This window comes from Charadrius vociferus, unplaced genomic scaffold (assembly GCF_000708025.1).
Source record: "Charadrius vociferus isolate BGI_N301 unplaced genomic scaffold, ASM70802v2 scaffold296, whole genome shotgun sequence".
In the NCBI taxonomy this organism is placed as follows: domain Eukaryota; kingdom Metazoa; phylum Chordata; class Aves; order Charadriiformes; family Charadriidae; genus Charadrius; species Charadrius vociferus.
In genome coordinates, this window is record NW_009648972.1 from 1,634,926 (window position 1) to 1,658,381 (window position 23,456).

Here is a 23,456-nt window from a genome sequence, read left to right on the forward strand (position 1 = left end):
CTCATCTCAGAATAATTCAGCTCTAAGTCTGGGATGAACCATTGTGTTATGAAGGAAAAATAATTTCCAAGAGCAGAATTGCTATCTAAAAGTTACTAAGAAGTTTTATAGAAAATTTGAGGCTAGACTCACTTGATAATGGGTCTCATCATCACATTTTATCCTTACTTCTTGCATCTGAGATTATGGACACCGAACAAAAAGACCTTTAGTTTATATGTTTAAAGTTCTGGTAAGTTTTCATGGCTTTTTTCATGAGAATACATTACCTTTTTGCAATGAATTCATGAATGTTTTTGGGACTGTTGTTTAAAGGTGACGGATAAAGACCCAAAAAATTTGCATTGTGGTTAGCATGGCCACTTGATGGGGAGGGAAACAGAACACTTTAGTGGAAGAAATTCAGGCTTTAACCTTATTCCTTACACTTTGCAATAGGGAATTTGTGTGCTACAGTCCCTCAGTTTTTATCAGCATCCTGAAACTAAGAAAGGATTTGAGGAGCAAATCAAGAAATAATAGTTTGTTTTCAAAGCCATGTAGAAGTTCTGATTGCCTGATATTCATTTATTAGGTGCTCAAGTCACATGGTGTTGTGTGTTGCTCCTTGAATCAGCTGCTTATCATGATTTGGATGTGGATCAGTAGAAATAGGGTGATGGAAGGGATGATTAATTTCCAGAATGTGTTAATGAATCTGTAAATACTCTCTTTGTGGCTAATGTATGGGGAAAATCCGAGATTCTTACGGACTAGGTTTTTCTCCCTGACCTCTGACTGGATTGTAGTTTCCTGGCTATTTTGTTGAAATGGGTAAAGAATCTGAGTATCCTTCCAAGTAACCTGTGATCCATATGGTGGTTAATCGTACAGACCCCAAAAGAGAGTAAGAAGGTAAAAAAATGTTATGGTGGCAAGGCTATACTCACCTTCTACAGAAATCAAGGCAAAGCTAATTTGGCCCAATTGTATGGAGCTCTCCTAGTTTCAGAGTTCTTGGAACACTTCCAAACTACAGAGCAGATCCACAGGGAAAATATTGTTTATAACCCTTCACTCTCCATCCCAAAACAGAGATATCAGTGAAGCGAGTTCGATTGTTCCCTCCCGCAGCTTCACATTCAGCTAAATAGCTTTGAGGCACTATTTCACATGGGTAATACCTGGAAAACATCCAGGAGCAGTGGGACTGAAATGATGCCAGCTTTCAAAAGGACGTCCAGGGAAATGACATTGGGGTGTTCAAGTCAGACCCATGGGACCAGGACTCTGGGAACAGAGTTTAGCTCTAATTTCTCTTCACTCAACATATACTCAGTCAAACACCACTACTGCTCTAGATGGGGCAAGGTAGTTTCTAAATTATAAAAATTAAAAGAACCCTAGAATAAGTCTCTAATTATTTAAAGGGATACTGCCCACTTTTTATGCACAATATTTCACATTTTTGAAAAAAACATTGCGTTGGTCTGACTTTGTTTAACCAGCAATTTAAATAGGGGCAAAATTAAGCTGTTACTGAAGTCTCCAGTATCTTACACTTTTCTTTTTTTTTTTCCCCCACTTTGGCTCATCAGTTTGTGATGTATGAGGGTGATTTGTTATGATTTATTATCAGGAAGAAAAAGGGGAGAAATAAGTGAGAAATGCTCACATTCATAGCAATTGTTAAATCTCAGTAGTCCTCTTTTTTTGGTGCGTCTTATTCCTGCGTCTGTTTTTAAACTTGCTTTTAATTATAGATTTATTTTTTTTTTCTGAATTACAGCAACTAGTAGTTATTTAAGGACCTACCATTGTTCCTTTTTACAAAGAACGCATTTTAAAGGACACATTTGTAACCATAGCCATTTAAATTCTGCTTTGCTGGAAGTGCTTGTACAAGCTGATAGCCTAAATGTAAATTATTTATTTCAAATTGCATTGGCTATGCTCTTTTTTTAAAAAAATAGGACAGTGAACACAAAATTAGGGGTTTTCTATTTTCTTTAGATGTCATGCCACACTAAATCAGAAGAGATTTTAATCTAAAAGATCACCTTTTTGTTACTGGCGATTGGCCCACCACTGTTGGAAATGCAGTAACTTTGCCTTTTTAGAAAGACAAGATAAGCTGAAGTTATGTGTAATGTTGGGTATATGCCAGTGTGTGCTACACATGAGATAGCCTCTATTTGTATCTGCAATGGAGAAACACTTTAAATTGTCTTATTTTATAGACATTCCTGATATATTTTTTTTATGCAATGTGTAAAGTTCTGTGATCGCTTTTATTCCTTTAGCTGGTGAAGATCCAGTTTTTAATAGCATCCACTATCTGGTGGTTATGAAGGCGAATTAATGTCTGGACAACTGATGTTTAAACATAACTTATGCTATGAAACTGTAATGCTTTATAAACACTATTGCTAATCTTCTGCTCCTTCTTTGTTAAACTTGCAATGGAGCTGTGTAGAAGTCCATTTGAATTTGACATTTCTGCTGTCCTGAGCTCTTAAAAGACACAGCAGTATTTTTCTTTCTCTAGTTAATGGTAAACTAATATTCCTTGATCATATTGGCAGTAGACTAAATACCAGCTTGGAAGTACAATCTCTAAGGTGGTCATAGTAAATTAAATTGCAACAGAGTTTTGAATGGCAAGGTAGCATTTAAGTCCTTTTATAAATATATATGCGAGCATGTGGATATTTTTTAGCACACATGGGACAAAATATAATTTTGATATTTCAGGCTCAAGAAGGAATGCAACCAGGATTTCAAATATGTTTGAACTAGAGCTTTTAGTCAATTCATAAGATACAGGTAAAAGATTTGGATCACTAGGAAAAGGATTTAATAGAACTTGGGGGGGGGGGGAGGGGGTTTAAGAAAACATGTAGACTTCAGTCTTATGCTTTTTACCAATCAACTCTTCCACTGGAGCCAACAGAAGTTCTGCTTGGCTAATATGTGAATATCATATGTGACAGTTTGACATATCGTATAGGCTTAACTTCGTACGTGTATATGTTGTAGAGATTATATTTCTATTCAAAGAATAATCCAGTTAGACTGACTCAGAGGGGAGCTCTGCAACTCACGCACTCATTTTCTAGAAATGCTGCCTCTGAGATAACAGCCCTTTCTCCAGCAGCTAATTGTCTGTGTATTAAATAGTCTCTGAGTGTACAGGAATAAGGTTCATTTGTGAGCATAATTAAGTGCATATTGCCCCAACCCAGCACACATGATTCTCATAAGCGTATCATGGAAGAAAGAGCCACACGGGCAACTTCAGTCCTGAGGCTATTGTAACAAACGTGGTGCAGTGTCAAGAGAGTGGGTTTTAATCCTTTATTCAGTTTGTTTGCCAGTATTAGCTCTCGGCCCTGTGGAGCTAAATGTTCTGTGCTCTTTTCTTCCCCTTCATGTTTCAATAGCAATTTTAACAAAAAGCATGTTTCCCACTTCATAGCATTATGGGGAGCGTGCTGGTTATTCTCGGGCTGAAAGTGTGCCTGGAAATTTAGATGTTTTCAAGCAATTTTTGTAATGCAGTCTGACCCTGCTATATTTTTAAAAGTAATGTTTGAGAGACTGGAGGGACACACTACGTATTTTATTCGAACAGGTGGCATCAGGACCACGTAGACTTAAATTTTCACTGAATTAAAAGAAAGCTATTGCAAAATCTAACATCAATTTTATTCATCTATCGATATCTATCTATAAGGGTGTCTATTGACATATAAATAACTACAGGTATTTATTGATCAATAGATCAATATATCACTGAAAAAAGTTTTTCTCAAGTAGTAGCATTCTCACTGGTACATGCAACCTAGATATTGCAGTACATCATGTGGGAGAACCATATCCAGAAAGAGATTCAGCGTCTCCCTAAAAAGATAACTTGACAAGCCTTTTATCCTTATTGAAAGTGATGATGAAGAATATAAACAAGCCGCTTAAAAGATGAATAGCTAATGAAATTGTTTTGAAATGTTTTGAATATTAGAAACTAGTGAGATACTGATTTTTTTATTTTTTTTTTTTTGTCCAATTACCAAAGATATTTGGTACTTTTCTGAAAAAGGATACTTACGGTTATTGACCCAAAGCCCAGAAGCTGGCCCAAAAGTTGAGAAATATTCAGAGCCTATAAAGAGGGAACACTTTATCCTAAGCCAAAACACTTTGAAACCTCTCTGTGGGAACACTTGCCCTTCCCATATTTATCTGTATGAAGGAATTCAGAAGTGTTCCCATCAGATGGAGCCTCAGCGGTATCTGTACACCCTGGGAGTCCACCATGGCATGTTCTAGATCTCTCTATCTTAACGAGCATAATACACTGGCTTTAGGAGAAGGTGGTTCTCTGCGTTCATGACCTCCGGTACTGTCCTTTGGCTACAAAGTCAGGTTCCACATGGGCCTGAATGTGGAACTCTATTCCTCGGACTGTAAATATTTCCATTGAATATTGAGATCGATAAGTGTTTGTGGAGAAAAACATTACTCACTGTGAGTAAGAGCCATATGATATGAGACAACAGGTCTGGCGCTAAAATATGTTTTCGTATTTTTAGGGGAATATATTCTCACATGTGGGTTTCTTGTTTTTGGCTGCACCTGTCGTGTGTGCAGAATATTGCTGCAAAATAAGTAATTGCACAGTTTAGTACTAGATATGCATATGTAAATACATATTACTCTTTACCATCCCATTACCTAATTTACATGTGTAAATGCAGGTTAACTGCATGTGTAGCTTTGCCAGTGGCAAATTATTTCAAAATTTAGCCTTGGGTGTGCTCTAGGGAGTTACGCTACAAGCCCATGTTGTTTCTTCATTCAATCTCTCAAGTCTGTTAGAAACTCAATATACACACTTGACTCTGCTTTATTTCACGGGGTAATCCTTCAAAATTACAGACCTAATCATTATTAATTCTCTTTATATTTATTGATTGCATTAACATTAATCACGATAAACGCCTTTGGTATTAATGTGGATGTCATTGGTATGGTACTTGAGACTGTCTGCTGTAACTCAGCCCTCATTAACAGGACCATTAGTTTACAAGGTGTTATTTTTTGCATAAACAACTCCATGCCTTTCTTAGGGAAGTGAGAAGAGTAAATGTATATGAGCTGTTCACTGAATTTTGAAAACATTTTGCTGTTTATAAGACTAGCTTTTGTTTTGTTTAGACCAAAAAAAGTTACATAAAATTATTATATATATATCTCTTAAAACCAAAAGCAATTCTGTTTTTGCTTCGACAAGTTAATGTGCATAGTTATATTCAGTTGTCTTCAAAAGTTGACATCAAGTTGGAGCTGTTACTTCTTCATGTTTTCTCTGGAGAATGCAAAGATCCTATTCATGGAGCTGTTGTGCAAGACTTTGAAGAGTGCTTATCTCCTTGGGTGGTCATGTTAATTTGGTAGCTGGAATCAGTTCTTACTGTTCCCCAGAAGGCCCAGGGTTGTGTCTCATTTTCAAAGGATAATTCATTTCTGGGCCAGGTGGATGGGGCAGTCTTCCAGCTTTCAGCACAAGGCAGCTCAAAGTGAATAGAGAAGCCTCGTGATTTTCACAAATTTTAGGCCTGAATTACTCAATGTGCAAAATTTTATCCATATTTCACTTGATTGAACATGTTGCATTTCAACAGCAAAATAGGCCCTATGCACTGAACTGCTCTCATCTTGAATATCGCTGTGCTTTTTTGCAGCCTGTGACCTGATGAACCAAGGCATCCTGGCCCTTGTCAGCTCCATTGGCTGCACGTCAGCAGGATCCCTGCAGTCGCTGGCAGACGCCATGCACATCCCTCACCTCTTCATCCAGCGCTCAACAGCAGGAACGCCAAGGAGCGGCTGTGGGCTCACCAGGAGCAACCGCAACGATGACTACACGCTCTCCGTCCGCCCCCCTGTCTATTTAAATGATGTCATCTTGAGGGTGGTCACGGAATATGCCTGGCAGAAATTCATTATTTTTTATGATAATGACTACGGTAAGTATTTATTTAGCAGGGTGATTTTTGTCAAATCCATAATTCTGTTGAAAGCAGTCACATTACATCTTTATAATCTTCCAGTAGATTATGTTTTGCTTGTGAACATTTATGGTTCTGTCAGCATTTCACAGCACCTCAGAGAAATCTATTTCAAAAATCCATCAACGTTTACAGGTTTATTTGATAATTTCTTTATTAGAGTTAGCTGATAAATGACGAATTTGCCTGGCTTTCTGTACCGCCGGTGTTCATGAAGCATAAAATCTTTTAGCAAGCTCTCTTGTTTTTTTGGGCTATGGAAATCTAAGATGACAATTCAAGAGGCAATGTCTAAGTTTTTACATTCTGTAGAATTGTTTCTTGCATGATGAATCTCTCCTGTTTGTTGGCATATATTTGATGGCCAGAAGCTGAAGCAGTGGTGAATGTAGGACAGAGACCTCAGCAAGAATGAACTGCTATTCATAAATGTCGAACTTGTAGAGAGAACTTCCGTAGAGTGAAGAACTTGAGGAGGAGGGCCTGGAGAAGACAATGTTCCTTCTTTTTTGAGTTCATTCAGTGTTCCTGAAAGGTGCTGAATTGATGGTTGTTGTATAATAAAGTGCGACACAGACGGCAGCATCACAAGACTGCTCCATTCAGCTCAGTGACTCAGCCGAGTTCAGTACAGATATTTTCTACGTCTGAGAGGAGAGCTGGACAGATTTCTGTAGGATAGGTGCCTTATCTAACTAATTTTATGATCTTTTTTTCTATGGAAAATTGCTTTGAAACCAGACCTGTTTTCTTCAGATGCATCCATTATTCATCAGTAATCATGACTGGTTTGGAGGAACATTTTAAAACTTATTTTCAAAGTTAAGTCTTCAAGTTATGGAAAAATGCTCAATTCAGCAATTCGCTGTGCATAACACCTGGTTCATTCAGGTCAGGTGTTATTGATTTTTGTTCCCTGGCTACATAATAAATTCTTAAATTAGAAAGATAGAAAATGATGAATAGGAGAGTTCCTATTTATAACAAAGCAGCACCTAAAAGCACCGGCCATAGGATGAGGAACACACACATTAAAAACCCATCCAAAAAGCTTGCAGCAAAGAGTATTTTTGTTCATTTTTTATGAGTTTGTGCATTTAAGTACCAGTGTACCTATGAAGAAGACCATAATCTTGCCAGCTAAAACATATCTTTTTGCAAGTATTTTGGGGTTTAAAAAACTCGAACAAATTTTATATTTAATATTTTTGAATAACTATATTTGTAAATACTAGTTTTAAATTATTCCAGTTTCATTATTTAATTTGAGAATGCGGTTCAGACACCGTGTCATTTTGTCCTTGATTTCTGGGTAAGAATCTCATTATGGTGTGACTTATGTAACACAGATGCCTGCCTGTGAGGAACAAGTTTCAGACCAGTAGCTCGTTCAGTGACACATCATCCCCAGACGTGACATGTGGCAGATATTAAGTCTTTCCACCAGCTTCTATGGCGTTCTGACTTCAATAGTCTACAAGTAATGCCATACTCGCCAAGACAGATCGGTAATCTGACTCTGATCAGTGATCACTATCACGTACATCAGGAAAAGCTGCAAAAAAGTCTTCATTTGTATGTACTGAGCAGTCTGTCCTCTTTCTAACCATTTGTGTGGTTTGAGTATTTTGGGTGGATGTTTTGTGAGGTTTTGGGGGGTTTGTGTTGTCCTTTTTTGTTTGTTTGTGTGTATGTGAATAGTTTGGGACTAACAACATGAAGAGAAATATTTTTTTAACTCAACCCGAGTTTTAAGTTAACCTGCAACTCTGAATAGGACTATGATCTGTACAAAGGTATAATGTTTCTTTAAATTGTGCTAAATCCTTGATTTCAACAGCCATCTTAGGGCAGCAAGCAGTTTCTGTATTCTCTTTATGCTTCCTACAGTTTCTTTATAAAATTTTGTGTTGCTGGTTTCATTGACTATCTCCTCCTCCACTTTTAATAAGGAACAAGAGAGCAGAAGTTTCAGATCACCATCTCTTACCTGAGGGCCTCTCTTGTTATTTGCATTACTATGAGAGTTGTTCACTGTCTTTCCAATCCCTCTTCTTGCTCGTACTTGAATGCCTCTCTAATTCCTCACTACCCTGTTTCAGGTGAAATCATTAAGCTTGACACAGTATTTTGCCTGTTCTTAATTCTTTTAGCCACTTTTTGATCTATGGCAGTAGTTTTCCTTGTACCCGTGATGCCATTATTTTCTTAGCAGTCCCTAGAGAGCAATCTTGCCAGGAGCTTATTATAAATCTTAACAAATTATGTTGCTTTCTCCCCTTTTCCTGTTATTTTATTGATATACTCAAAGCATTTCCAGTATGTTAGCAGTGCGCATTTTCTCTTCCCAGGTTCTGTATTTACCACAGAGGGGCTTGCACAGAGGGAAGGCTGGAGAAATTCAGGGTGTGAAAAGAGGAGGTGGAATTGCTTGATAACGGATCGTAGAGTGGAGAAGTCTGTATTGTGTATTCACTGTGCTTTGAGACGGAGGTTGGATTATGTGACCTCCTGAAGTCCCATCCAACTCTAATTATTCTATGATTCTGTGATGTTTGATAAAGTTATTCATTTACGTGGGCCTATAGATATGAAATACTTTAAAAAAAGAAATAAAATCCCAGCATCACTTTGGGTTTTATAAAAGCCCAGAAGAGATTGAGGAAGGGAACATTACCATTAGCTTCTGTGCCTGTTTAGAAAGAATTCAAGACTGGACATGCAGACGTGGGGTGGAGATCTGGAGTAAGCCAACACGTTGGTCAAAGCATCGGTGCAGACTAAGGGAGGTTGCAATTCCCTCTGGAAGATCCCAGTTCCATTCTTCAGCTTGCCTGAGAGGATCTGCCGCAGTGCGAGACTTATTTCTTTTCTCAGCTCATACAGACCTAAAATCAAATTCTGGTCGGAAGCTTTGCTCCATTTAACTGCTTGCAGTGGTTAATATTAGACATTTTAATGTAACATTTAGTATTAAACATTAAAGTAGGTGGGAGATCAACACTTGCATTAGAATTAAATTCATATTAGGAAGAGATTATTGATATGTTCTGCACAGTCCTCTGCAGAACTTAAACTTGTGCAAACAGAGCAATTTCTTGCCCCAGTGGGGTTTCTTTGTATGTGATGATCTTTCCTTCTCAAGGTGTGTCTCATAACATTAAGTGATGACTCCATAGCAGTAAATGAGAGAAGTAAAAAAACTTGAGAAGTAATGGGAATATTGATTCTGATGTGTGTTAATCCTTTTTTTTTTTTTTTCCCATTTTTGCCAACTTTTTGTAAGCTAGAAAATATGAAAATGCTGTTAGACTGGTTCCAGCAACCAGCAGAATTCCAGTACCTTCCTTTCTGAGAAATTATTTTGTATAGCGATTTAATTTAAAGATTTATAACAAAATACTTTAGTTGTATTACTGAAATTATTTACAGTAATAATTTTGTTCGGTGAAAGAAAATAGGCATTTCAAATTTAAAATAAATTTTCCTAAAGTAAAATTGTGCTCATGTCCAAAGTAAATACAGTGCTAAACCAGATCCCTTGCACCTTTAAAAGAGGCTGCAACCATTTATGTGTTAATTTATCAATACCATAGTTTTTTAATCCTATGAATTGAGTTGCTTTTGATTTTTATCTAGCAGTCTATGTTAGATTCCTTTTCATTATCGGAGAGTTAGAGAATTATTTATAATTGGAAATGTGTCTTTCTTCAGGGCTGAGAGTTAGTTCCCCAACATTATCCTTTTTTAAAACTCCCAAATTCTTTTTTTGAATGTAAGTAGACAAGTGTATTCAGTTTTAACATTTTAACACTTCTATCTAAATGCTAGAAGATTCAAGTCTGCTTAAAGGTTCTTTACTAACAAAGAAAGTTAAAGTCTCTGCAGGAAGCAGTTCTTTCATTAAGTCATAACCAGCTGGGTGTTGAAGAAGTGATGTAGAAAGGCATTTCTGAAATAATTGACATCTAAGTTTTTAACTGATGGGGTTTTTTCCAAGTAAAATTGGAAGTAGGCTGACTATTCTAATACAAAGTGAAACAAAAGACACACTGATAATAATAAAAAAAAAGTATTTTTCTGCTGTTGACTTAGTTAAGCTGAGTAACTAGTGGAAGACTTTAGTAAAGCCATAGTCTTTTGTTCGTGGTAGAGCCTTGACAGTAACAAATGTGTCTAACACATAGTAACAGTTAATTAATCAGAAGATAAGAAAAGACTTAGGTGGTGTTTGTATTTCATTTACTACAATTGTATCTTTACATTTCTTTACTATAAACTCAGATGAACTTGAGAAAATCAGAATATGAGTCGTTTTTTCCCCCATCCTTGCTCACTGCTGGGATGATCTAGATCAAAGTCCTGGTCACAATAGTGCAGTCAGTCCCCCTGTATTCAATGTGTTTTGTTCCTTGAGATAAAACAAGATAAAGGCCTGGCCAGGACATGAAATCTGATTTGGTTTAAGAAAAATTCATACGAGGATATTAAAAGTGTTCAAGGACAATTCTGCACTTCTTCAAACACCATTAAGGATAGTTTTCTTACACAGTTAAAGAGTAGGCGTCGTGAAATGCAGCAAAATTATGCAGTAGATTGATGCCATTCTCAACCTGCTATTAAAATTACTATCCACACAGTATGTACAAGCAGCCAAATCGGCTCCCACTCTTTTTATTCTTGACTGCTCAGCTCAAACCGTAGGATGACTGTGCTGCAGAGGGTAGCTGTGCATCTCATTCTCACAAGCCGGTGTAGAGACTGGGCAGTTCCTCCAAGCCTCTAAACTCTTCCTTAGGACCATCAGCACCCTTTTCAGTGAAGGCATTTTCAGACTGGACACTGCAAATGTATAACTTATACCTTTGGAAACTGCAGAGTTTACTTTTGTAAAAAGAGCCACTCACATCTGTAAACATTTTGAGCAAGCTTTGCCAAGTTATTACATCTTCAGTTTATGGGTTTGAGTTCAAAGCAAACAAAATGCAGTTTGAAAAAGCAAATCCTGCCTCACCCACAGGCTGGCATCTGACAATGGCCAGTCCCCAAATAGCAGCATGAAAAAGACACTTAGACATTTAAACAAAGGAGGAAAACAAATTATATGGTCAGTTGAGATCTGAATGTGTGAGTTCAGGCTATATAAGCAGAGTAATTGACCTGGAATCCCAGCATATTGTTGTGTTTTACCTCTGTGGTGTATCAACCTGGGGCAAGCTTTTGTAATTCATCTCTTACTCTTCAGGTAGTTTACAGTTCACTGTATTTTCCAGGAATATGTAGATACTTTTCTGTAGTAGTAAATTCTTTATGAAGAAACCAGTCAATCATTGCAAGAACATAATTGTGAATTTTGTGCAATTTACAGTGTAGGTACCTATACATTTCTAAGATGAAAAGGAGCAAGTCTAGCTATTTGAATATATTTATTTTTAATGTTTTGTTGGTGCCAAAGCAGATGGAAAGATTCTTCGCTTGATCTAGAAAGGTTGGGGCAATAAGATTGTTTCTGGAGAATGTATGTAGTCTTATTTCCTATTCTCTTTTGTGGCAGTGGCAGTAATATTTTAAAACCCTTCTGTATTTTATATTTAAAAAAAAAAAGTTAAACCCCACTTCTCTATCCAAATTTCTAGCCTAACCTTGTATTTTTCAACCCAGCATGCCTTTGATATGCAGCCATCACTGTTGATTTATGCCATATTTACTGATTCCAGGACTAAGATATCTTTGCTTACAGTTTTTAGACCTTCCTACTAATGTTACATATATTTGGCAATGGATATTTGTCATTCCCTTAGGTGCTAATTTAATTTTAACTTTTCTAAAGAAAAGAAACAAAACAAGCATTAAGGCTATGAAGGGAATTTGCTCTGTGAGGCTAAAGGAGGCATTCCCATAGTAAAAGGAGATTGAAGAAATAATTGAAGATTTTGCTGAAAGGGAAGAGAGAAGGTTTAGCAGTAGGAAAGAGTTTAGAGGACATCTGTCTCACAGAAACTTCGTATGGATCTCTCCTCTTGCTCTTCAGCATACACAGGGGTTTCAGGTTATTTGTGCACCAGGAAAGGATGAAGGCAGTGGTCTAAAAAGATGCTGTTGATGCCATATTTCTCTGTGTTCAAGGCCAGGCTGGATGGGGCTTTGAGCAACCTGGTCCGGTGGAAGGTGTCCCTGCCCATGGCAGGGGGGCTGGAACTAGATGATCTTTAGGGTCCCTTCCAACTCTAACCATTTTAAGATTCTATATGATTCTATGATTTTGGAGAAAGACACAAAATAAAATGCAATCTCAAGGAGGGGAGCAGTCAGATCTGTATTAGTGAGGATACCACCCTAAGTAAAGAGGTCTGTGAAACCATGAAGATAAGAGAGCATTTTCCCCACCCCTGCCCCAGAAAAGTGGTTGTTTCTAAAACAACAACAAAAAAGAGTGTAACGCTATAGGATCAGAGTACTATTCTTTAAAGATCCTGGAAAAGAAGGGGTTATACCTAGAACTTTGAAAGGCTGAGCTGCTTGCAGAGAGGCTGCCTCCTGTCTTGTAAGAGGGGTGATATTCTGAGCCCATCTGCATGTATGGGCCCTGGATTCCTAGTATCTCCTTAAATCCATATAAAGTAAATAATTCCATTGATACTTTCCTGCATACACATTTTCCAGAAATAAATGTATGATGACCACTGACAAAGATGTGCTTGAAAACATAACATTTTCAAATCATTTAAAGTTTTAATGCAAGTTTAATAAAGATTCATAAAAGAATCATACTCTCTTTAATCGATTGCAAATGCTTATAATTACCCTAAGGCTGTTTTCAGCTGCCTGATGACTATAATATTCTCAAGTCTGCCTCCAGACAGTCTTAAAACTGTTTATTACTCATCTGGCTCTTTGCCAACTTCCCGTGCTCATTTACTTCACTGTGCTTCAATAAACATATAATTAATTCAAGCTTATTATTGAACTTTTTTTTTTTCCATTAGTATTTATTATGTCATCCAGATAAGGAAAGGAACATGTATTTTTCTTCCATGTAACTTTAATGTGTCAATTATATCGCAAGTTAGCGTTTGCTTGTGAGAACTTTCATAACAGCTTGCTTTTGCTGATTGACATTACCACTGGAAAATGAATATATATTTTGGTTGACCCTAGAATTATTCAACTTCTGAGATAACTGAACTATTCTATAAAATTTCTCTGGTGGAACAATGGCCATGCTTCTGCATTTTGACCACATAAGAGGTTGGGGAAATGCATTCCAGGAGCTATGAGTGAATATGTAGAAGAGAGGGTTCGTCATTCGCTCATGCTGCTCTGGATGGAATGGATAAAGTGTTTGAAGGCTTGGCCTGACAGCCGTCTACGTTGTGTTAGTAAGGAAGAAAGACCAAATTTTTTATTATGTCTGTAACTTCAGTGCTGAGGTCAAAATAAAACTGTAGATGTTCTCTTGATAGCTGTGCAATGGGTAGTGGCTGTCAATGAGGTGCTACCTCGAGGTTTTGCACAGGTATGAGATTTCTTTCGTATATGCACAGTCTGCATAGTATCATAAATTGAAACGGAACTTTCTCTGTGAGCATTTTAACCAGTCAAGAAAAAGAGGAAGCAGAGACAGGAAAGAGCTAGAAAATATTGATTACCATGTTTCTTAATCTTAGTTTATCAGCATCACTTTCGTAGCTTATGTTCTTCACAGCACCAGTCTACTCATAAAACATTCCTGTTCCCATAGTGGAAACTTTTAATCGACTGAAAAAATTATTGGGGAGCAAATTGATGCACAGTCAGAGAACAACTTAAGTGAGATTATAACACATATAGTCACACTTGGTTTATTACCAGGAAGTCTGCAAGGACAGTCACTTCGCTGCTCCTCACGACCTCCTTGTAAAGGGATGCGTGGTTCCTCATTCTTACGAAATCCAACAGGGAGCAGTAGGGACCTGCAGAGAGAGTTGGTGTATCATACAGACATAAGTAGAGATTACTTTCTATTAAATAAAGGCATCTATCTAGGCAGAGGTATGGAGCACTGTTGTACAGTTGTATAGGATTTAAGTATAATTTTTCCAATTTGGTGTGATTTTTTAAAAGGAGAGTAAATGCTGAAGGTAAACAGCGCTAGGCTCTAAGCCTATCGTTTTTGGAGGCACTTGGCGGAGAAAATTTATTTCTTTGCAAGAGGTTGTTTTACTGAAAGAGAACACCTAGAAGCTTTTTGGAAATATCTAATGCAAACTGTAGTCAAAAGAAATTGGATAAAGAGGTAGAAAGCAGGTTACACAGTCAAAAGTATGTGATTATGGAATTTATTGGCTTGTCAGCCTCCATGGGCGAGGGGTGATCACAGTCTGACGCCCTTTCTATTTTTGAGAAGCTAAGGTAGTAGCTGATACTCTTAAGGATTAGTTCTAGCTTCAATTTTATTTATCTTTTTTATCCTCTGCTTTTTTTTTTCTTCCTTTCTTCCAGCTAAAAAACTGAGAAACTCAAAGGAAAAATCTTGTGTCAATCACCAGTAAGGTTGGAAACTTAAATCTTGCAGGATTTCAAAACTGGAAAAGTTTTTATCTCTTTCCCAACATTGATTCAGCTACTTGAGACTGACTGTATTGATTTTTCTTGTTTAAAGGATAATCTTCAGTAATTGATATATGGCATGAAACAAAAAGTGGCTAATGTAAATGACATTTGGTTGATCCTTTAAAATAAGGATTATGTAGATATTTCAGTAATGCCACAGTAGTTCATACCAAACAAAAAAAATGAAGTTACTGTTTTAATTATGGTTTGAAATGGAAACATGTTCCGCCACGCCCCTCCCCCCCCAAAAAAAAAACCCAACAAAACCCAAACATATGTAAGTATATTCTTCTTCCTTTCTCTCAACTGGATGACAGTAAGAAATTTGAGAAAATCTGTTCTCTTTTTTTTTTTAGATATGTGGAATTTCAGAAAAATGCAGGCGAGGGAGGAAATTGCAGTCATTCTCATCATTTACAAATTTTCAGTTTACCTCAATATCATCCCCATTTGCTAGGTTCCAGAAATTTTGATAATATAAATAAGATTTCATATGTAATTGAACATTTGAGTTTAAATTTATTTACAATGAGTTTGACCTACTGCTATTTTCTCTGAAGCCAGCTGAAACAGTTCATGTAACTTCTCCCTCTGAGTTCCCAAATGCTAATATGAAAGAGCTGTGTAGATGGGGTTTTTTGTTTATTTTACTTTGGAAGTTTTCTGAATTACATGTAAGCTGACTAATGAGAGGCAATCCCACTTCTGTGAAAGTAGGATGAAGGACTGTTATCGAATCATCATACTAAATTGTTGTTTTCCTCTGTCTGGATCTGAACCATGTTAATAAATACCAACACGTGCACAGGAATGCGAACGCTTTGCTCAAGGCTTTAAGAAGAGCAGTGGCACCAGCAGAGTCTGGCCAGAGCTGCACAGCTCCCTTGTGTGCGGTGCATTTCCATAATTAATAGTTGCTGTCATGTTAGCTATCACTGTGTAAGGAAGAATCACTGCGCTAGACTTATAAAGCTTTCTTGATAAGAATTTGAACAGTGTAATTTGTTATACAATGGCTTTTCTCATGAACTGTACAAATAAAGTGGTCTTTTGTGTAAATCAGCCAGCGAATATTTATGACAGGTGCATTCACCTTTACTGCCACAGCTGAATCAGTCGGTATTTATCATCTGGATACTGTGAGGAAGATGTTCTCGGATCTGAAATGGTATCAGAGGGAGGATGAGCTAATGACTGTAAACCAGGTTTGAGATAACCAAGGTGCTGAGTAACTGTGAGTGCCTTGTAATTTAGGTGGAATACAATGATAGAGGTGGATAGATTAATTTATTACCATTGGTGAATAGTGCCATCTTTCTCTTCTCCCAGTCATAGTATGATCTGAAATTTTTTTAGAAACTTTGTATCTACATCTACTGTAGATTTCTCATTTTTAATAAGGTGTTAAGAGTTACTTAGCATGCGAGTCATTTCATATTTACTGTTCATTTTGTATGGCTTGTAAAATCTTTACTGCATATACATACTGGTTTTCCTGTATGAGATGCCTGACCCTCAGCATATTTTGTTCTAGGATGTCCTGATCATTAGACTTCCCCAAGGTGAATTAGGGGACTTGCTCCCTCTGAAATTATTCCTCTGCATAGAAACAGAAATGGCAAAAGAAAGTTATGTAGGGGCAGAGGGAACAAAGAAGTGAGAGGACCATCTGATCCAGTGATTTATTTTTTTTTTAAAAAAAAAAAAAAACAACCCAAAAAACCCCTCTTGTTGAAGGCTTACTTTTTTTTATATATATATATATATTAAGATCAGGCTGTGGAAGTCAGGAATCTTCTTGTACGAGCTGTATCACATATACAGTATAAAGACTTCAGTGAAAAGAGAGCAAATACACACTCTCTCCTGTAATCTGGTGTTGAGAAAAGCTTCCTTTTTTTAATCCTCCTGAGCTGCTGAAAATACTGTCTCCTTTTCCCTATCACTTGGCTGGGCATATTTTCTGCCACACAGCTACTGAGCTTTCTGTTAAATGGTGCTATTGTTTGTGTTAGGGAAGGGAGGTCTGAGTGTTCCTGCCAGGTTGGTCATTTAAGGAGATTTAGGTGTAGGACCCATAGCCTGTGAAGTATGCTTAGCTCTGCTCTGAGCATGCTCTGCAGCAGCATTTATGATATTAATCTGTTTCTTGTGGTTTCTCCAGTATTGAAAAGATTATTCAATGAAAAGACGGTGTGGGTTTTGGTGCTTGCACTCAATTTGACTTGCGCTTCGTTTCCTAAGTTCGTTTTTAGGTCAGGTCCGCAACAACTGACACAGTAATGAAAAGTCTGTGGTAGAGCTGGCACCTGAATTCAGATCTCAGCTTGAGTTATGTCATGCTGAGTACCTGCGTGTGAGTATATCAGTCGGGTCTTCAGAGCTTAGGAGGCCACAGGCCTTGCGCTCACCCACGTAGGATGCTCTGCACGTGCACCTCAGCTACAGCCAGTCTGGTGTGCCCAGTGTTGGACCTTCTGTGCATCATTGGTGCAGAGCATAAGACCTTCCTACAGACCTCCACCTTGTGGTGGCATGGTTATGTATGGGTAGTCAGGGAAGGTCATTTCCAACAGTGTCCTTGATAAATTTTGCTTGCCTTGCTCTTTATTAGACTTTCCAAGCCAACTTGGCAATCTCTTAAATCAGCCACAATCTTGGTTAAAAAGAGAATGTTTGGTAATGTTTCATTTAAATTCCCAGCCTGGTTTAACCTTATAGCTGAAGCTGATTATCTGACTGCAGAATGGTACTGTGTTCTTGTGCATGCATGCGTAGAGTGGAAGTGATGGCTGTGCAGTGAAAACAGAAAATGTAACGCTAACTAATAGTGACATGAGTTGGGAGAGGAGATAGCAACTTTGGCTCTAGCAGTGGTCTGTCTCTATACGGTAACTTTGGCTTTCATCAGTAAGGAGGATAATTAATACTGGTGATAATGAGCGGCTCTTCTGCATTTCTGGAAATGACTGTGACTCATCTGATTTAAATAGAAAACAAAAATGCGTCTTCTGGCTGGGCAACAGGTTGGCTAGCAAATTCAGGGCGAGAAACACCTGTGTTCCAGACATGAACAGTCCTGTCTCTCCACAGCAGAGCCATCTGTGCCACAGGTTGCTTGCCAGATTTTCCTGCAGAAGGAGTTTATCTATTAGAAAGATGATTCCACAGTGCAGTGTGGATATGTGCCACTTCGAGACAATCCACGCAGGAAAGATAATGCTGCCCATTCAGTGGCAGCATCTGTTCTTTGGCATACGCTTTGAATATGATCATTGCTAGTGACTTGCTGCTGAAATATTGGAAGCACCATCATGATTTAAATAGCAGGGTGTTTTTATGTGCTCTCTGCTGTTTCATAGCAGCATGTGAGCATCACCAATATCTCCATTCTTCTACTGGGTAAGCTGAGGTATAAGCGAAGTCTGTATTTATTTCCTGCCCACGGCTTTGTGTTGTATCAATGCCAAGGGCAGAAGTAGTAAAGAAGTTTTATGAATCCTGGTTTGGTATCTTTTCCATTAGAATGGTGCTGTTTTCCGAGAAGTTTATCACACAGATACCATACTGTTGGCATGGTCACCTAGTAAATGTAGAACTGCAGAATAATACTGGATCTCTGTCTCTTTTGGCCCTTCATTTAGAGGAGGTTCAATATAATTGTTTCATTGTTTATATTTGCAGATATTTGTGGCAAACAAAGCCATTTGATCCCATAATCTGGCTTCTGGGACTACACAGATTATACAGAATATCAAGCAATAACTCCAGTGTGTTTATAAATTCAGGTCAAGTGAAATTACTTTCTTGTTTTGAAAGGACAAATTCAACTTTGTTTGGCAATTCCTGCCTACCTTGTTCTTGTGTCAGAGAAGGATATATATGGATTTATGCTATAGAATTTAAGTTTTCTAAAAGGCTTTCATAGCCTAAGTAACTCTTCCCCCTGATATTTTGATGATGCATCAAGATCCCATTTACATGTGTGCCTTGTACTTCAATAATTTTGGCTCCAACTGGTTGGTTGCATCAAGTTCTTATTCCATTTGTCTGGATGTTGTGAGTAAATCTCAGAGTGAGTGAGCATCAGGAACTTTAGAACTAAGGGGTTAAAGTAAAAAGAAGTTATTTTATCATTTACATAAAACTAGGCATATTTGTAGCAGTTCAAATGATCTCGTTGCTTCTTAAATTGGTATTTAAAGTGCCAAAAAAATTCTAACATCTCTGATTAGATTGAATTTAATTTTCCTGATTTAGATATTAAATAGAAGCTGTAATTAGTATCTGATTCTCTTATGGAACTTTATTTTTAGGGTAAGGCTGTATTTTATTCATGTTTAAACTATTCTTCAAGTGTTTAGTAATACTGGTGTTTCGATAGTGTCTGAAGAATGGGGTTGCGGTGCTGAACACCCAAAATAGCTTAAACACTTAAAATACCATTTCTTTCCAGTCCGTGGTGTTCTAGAGCTCTAGACAAGAGACCCAACTTGCTGGTTGTGACAGTCTGACTTCCAAGACTGACCCTGTTGGATTATTTTTGTGGACTGTTTTGGTTATAAGCTGTTAAATGGCTATTTCTTTGTAATTTGAAGTATCTTGGTAATCTGGTGCCGGAGGAAGATGGCTATCTGTAATACTCTCTAGTTAGTGCATGTCTGCTGGGGAGACAAGCAGATTTTCTGTACCGTGGAGACTGAACTTTGTTTTCTTTATGCCACTGTTTGTGGTCAAAAATAAGTAGATCAAGGTGTGAGTGTCTAAGCCTCAGATCATCTTGATAGGGCTGCTGGAGTTCTGTGAAACCCAGAACGTCTCAGATGCCTTATTTTGCCATAACCTGAAGTCAAATGCAAAAATCTGTGTTTGTCAGAACCTGTATGTTGGGGCCCCCAAGTCCTCGAATGTATAGCTTAGTAAAAAGAGTATTCACTACACTTGGAAAAGAGGAAAGCTTGAATTTAGTTTTGGTACAGTTTTTCCGGCAAAGTCAGCATACAGATTTCTACCTCAGGTATTTCCAGCTTTTCCCTGAAGATCTGGACACTGGAGTATTCCTGCTAGGCTCTTTTTGGGCTGTGTAGCGTTCATCTGCCATGGTTGCTAGCCAGACCTTAGTTGCACTGATCTTATACTTTCACAGTCATAGGTCCCATGTTAAATCCACATGTGATATCTCCATAATCTTCTTAGGGGTATATCACACAGGTTTTTCTGTCATGTTGCGGATGCTTTGCTGGGGGTGGGGAGTCATAGAATTCTGCCCCTGCAGCTGGGACCTCCGGCCACGTTTGCCTCATGTTTGCAGGACTGACCACAGCTGAGTGCTGGTAGTACTGCGCTCTTGATGGCTAGCGGAGGGTGCTGGGGTCTACGCAGCTTCACAGGAAAATTTTAGAGGACTTCCTCACAATGTTTTTCCAAAAGGAGTGATTTTTGTGATTTCCCCTGGTCTTAAAATGAACTTTAGTTTCTCTAAAAGCTGTCACCTGTCAGTGTACCCCTATGAGAATGTAGCTACTGCAGTCCTGATAAAGTAAAACAACTACTACATGCTCCACTACAATATTCTCTGTGGTTTGTCTTGGGGTTACCCTGGGCTGTTATCACAATAGACCAGCATGGTGTCACTTGTATCACCTGCAAAATAGAACACCCTAAGGCCCAACCAAGAGCCCTACCCAGATAGAGATTATAGTTGTTCGTGTAACGTCTCTTCTAGCGCTTAGAGCCTTTCGTGGTCAGGCATCCGCTACAGTATTCCTTCAGTCTGATTTTTCCAGCCTTTTGCTGTTCTCTTGCATCACATGTGAACAGCATCTAAGGTGCTTCCAGTAACGTGAATGCTTTTGAGATTTTTCCATCCCATATTTACTCAACCCATGTTAACATTAAATAGAGCCCTCCCCACACCCCCTTCACCCATATAAGAAGGACAGGGAGTAGGAGAAGAGGATAGATGAGGATGAAAGATCTCAGAGTAGCCAAGCAGTTGTGAGAATCTAACAGGAAGCTTTCTCAAATATGTTTCATGAAGAAAGATGCATGATAAGCCTGTAGCCTCAGGTCTGACCATTCCCCTGGAAAACGAGTGATCGAGACAAGATAGAGCACCAGAGTTGTAGAGATGTAGGAGGAAAGCAAGACAGGAACTGCAATCTAGCAGGGATGGGATTGACCACCACACACCTAGGAGAGCCCAGATTTGGTATTCTAATGGGAGAAATACTTTTTTGGTGAGTTTTCAAGAAGTAATTTCTGAAGAAAGTTTTCTTTATGTTGCATTATTGGTTTCCTTTTTTTTTTTTTTTAATAACTAATGCCTGTGTCAGACAGTTTCTGGTTTGTTGGCTCTAAGACTATGTCTTGTTCCTCTAAATGAGATCAGATGGATGTGTGGGAGGCTGGCGTGCCAGCAGGGAAGGAAGGTTGTCTTGGTGAATGAGCCGCATCAGGGAACTGGAGATTTAGCTCCAGAAAGAAGATTCAGAAACTGCAGTAGTGAGTGAGGTCTCAGTGAGGCAGGAGGGATTTTCCTGAGGTTCTGCCCTGTTCTGACATGTGAAGTCATGGAATGATTTTAAATTTAGCCTCAAAGTTTGGGTTTTTTTTTTTGATAAAGCCATTCAAATGAGCAGGAAAGATAACAACAAAGAAGCTTTTTGCTCACTCTTGTGGAATTCACTACTGGAAAAGGCCTTCCAAAGACTTGGACCAGCTTGAGGTAGCATCACAATGTGAGAGTACCCAGGTATTCCAGTTTGGGAGAGGCATTAAAGGTATGACAAGATAGGTGGCGAACACAGTTTTAGCATTTTGCTGATCAATTCTTCCTTTCCAAGTCATTTTTAAAGAAGGATTTACTCAGACTGAGACAGAAAGCTCTGCTAGAGTGGTTTGCTATGGAAGAACTTGTTAAATTCAGCTGCCAGTGACGATATCGGATGAGAGCAGGCAGTACCATTGCAACTATATGTCTGGTTTCTGTTTTGTTTTTGAAGGAAATAAATAGCTGTGCAAATTATAACCAGATTAAGACTTTCTGATGAGTGCACAGCCCAAAGTTGACTTAGAAACTTTAAGCTACCTAGAGCTGCAGTGGATAACATAATCTTGAGTTCCATAAAAGAAAACAATCTGCCTTCCTACCTTCCTCCCTCTCGGTTGCTTTCTGACAACCCTGATTCAAAGGAAGCCTTGTGTGTTACAGTCATCATAACTTCACTGGTCTTTATGGACTTTAGCATGAAAGTCTGTTAAGAAAAATAAGAAACAAGTGTGATGATTGAATGACCAAATTAGGTAAGTTGCCAGAAGTATTTGTAGGTTTGTTTTCCAGTGGTTCTTTTGGACGGTAGCTGAAGTGTGGCCATTCTTTCTCCTCTTTTAGTACTTTGAGAAATGCCATGAGCATAGCTCAGGAAGAGCTCCAATGAATATTAAGTGAAAGTCCATAAGAATCTACCTGACGCTGAACAAAATGCTTCTGTGAGATGAACTTAACAGTTTTGTGTCTTTTTTTCCACTTACCAATAAACATCTTGTTTGGCTTTTGATTTTCCTAGATATCCGTGGAATACAGGAATTTTTGGACAAAGTATCTCAACAGGGGATGGATGTAGCATTGCAGAAAGTAGAAAACAATATCAATAAAATGATCACGGGACTCTTTGCCACTATGCGAATAGAAGAACTGAATCGCTACCGGGACACTCTGAGACGGGCTATTCTTGTCATGAACCCCTCAACAGCGAAATCATTCATAACAGAGGTAGGTGTTTTATCACCAGTAAATTCTTGTTTTGTTGAGCAAGACTGCAGCTGTTTGTCAAAAGATTCAGTTTATTTGACTTCATAAAATCAATCAAACAAAATAATACCACCCCAAAACCCCAACTGAAAATGTAAATATTCTCTCTTCCAAGATCATCGTGCAAGGATGTTTTTTCATGCTCAGAAATGTGCATACAGAACAGTATAACTACATTCTGCTTGAGCAAAAGCGTTTAGTTAATATGCGGAGGAACTAGTCTTCAAACTTTTGTTTGAAGCCCACGAATATTGTATTGCTATTTCCTTGCTCATTGTGTCCCTCACTAAAAAATCTTTACAACTGGCAAAAATATTATTATTACATATATATATATATATATATATAAAATATGTATTTTGGGACAAAATTTATTTACCAGATTGGCATTTCATTTTTAATATAAAATAATGTTCAATAATGACCTACTGTGTACCACGGAGGAGTAGTAAGGTAATGGAATTTATGAAGGATTGGATCTGAATGAAGAATTTAAGACGATAGGCTAAAGTTATGCTCCTGTATTTAAACAGAAGCTGCAAGCAATATGGACAGAATTTTCAAAAAGCTTTTCAGGATTTAGAGATGGAAGACTTGTATATCACACTCCACTATGACTTGTGTAATTTTTTAAATTAATAGCATGGTTCTTTTTACGCATCACTGTGCTGTTTCAAATGTGGGGTTTTTTTTGCGTGCTTGTATAATCATCATCAATCAATGGTTAAAAATATATATTTATTTTCTGCTGCATAGAAATACACTTTCTCTGTGCAATAATTTCTCTTTGGATCTATTTGTAACTTGTGTTACTTTTCCTTTATACTTTCCCATAGTCTATACCTTCAGAAATGGAGGCTTGGAAACTAACTGTATATACAGTCTCAAGTGAATGCCTTTTAGGAACATTAGTTGGAAGAGGGATTTTTCGTTTCTTTTTGATTATTTTTTTTGGGGGGTAGGCATTCTGCTGTCCGCATAACACATTGAAGCTTACTAAT

At 37.9% G+C, this 23,456-nt stretch overlaps 1 protein-coding gene across 1 annotated transcript in view; it reads left to right on the forward strand.

Moving 5' to 3' along the window:
• Positions 1–23,456, forward strand: part of LOC104288866 (glutamate receptor ionotropic, delta-2-like) — a gene marked incomplete at its 3' end in the record, with an annotated part of 606,323 nt that overhangs the window by 427,425 nt on the left and 155,442 nt on the right. Inside the window, exons 3-4 of the mRNA XM_009887740.1 lie at positions 5,724–6,008; positions 22,211–22,416. Coding sequence (XP_009886042.1) covers positions 5,724–6,008; positions 22,211–22,416 — 491 coding nt within the window. The remainder of the gene's footprint in view (positions 1–5,723; positions 6,009–22,210; positions 22,417–23,456) is intronic.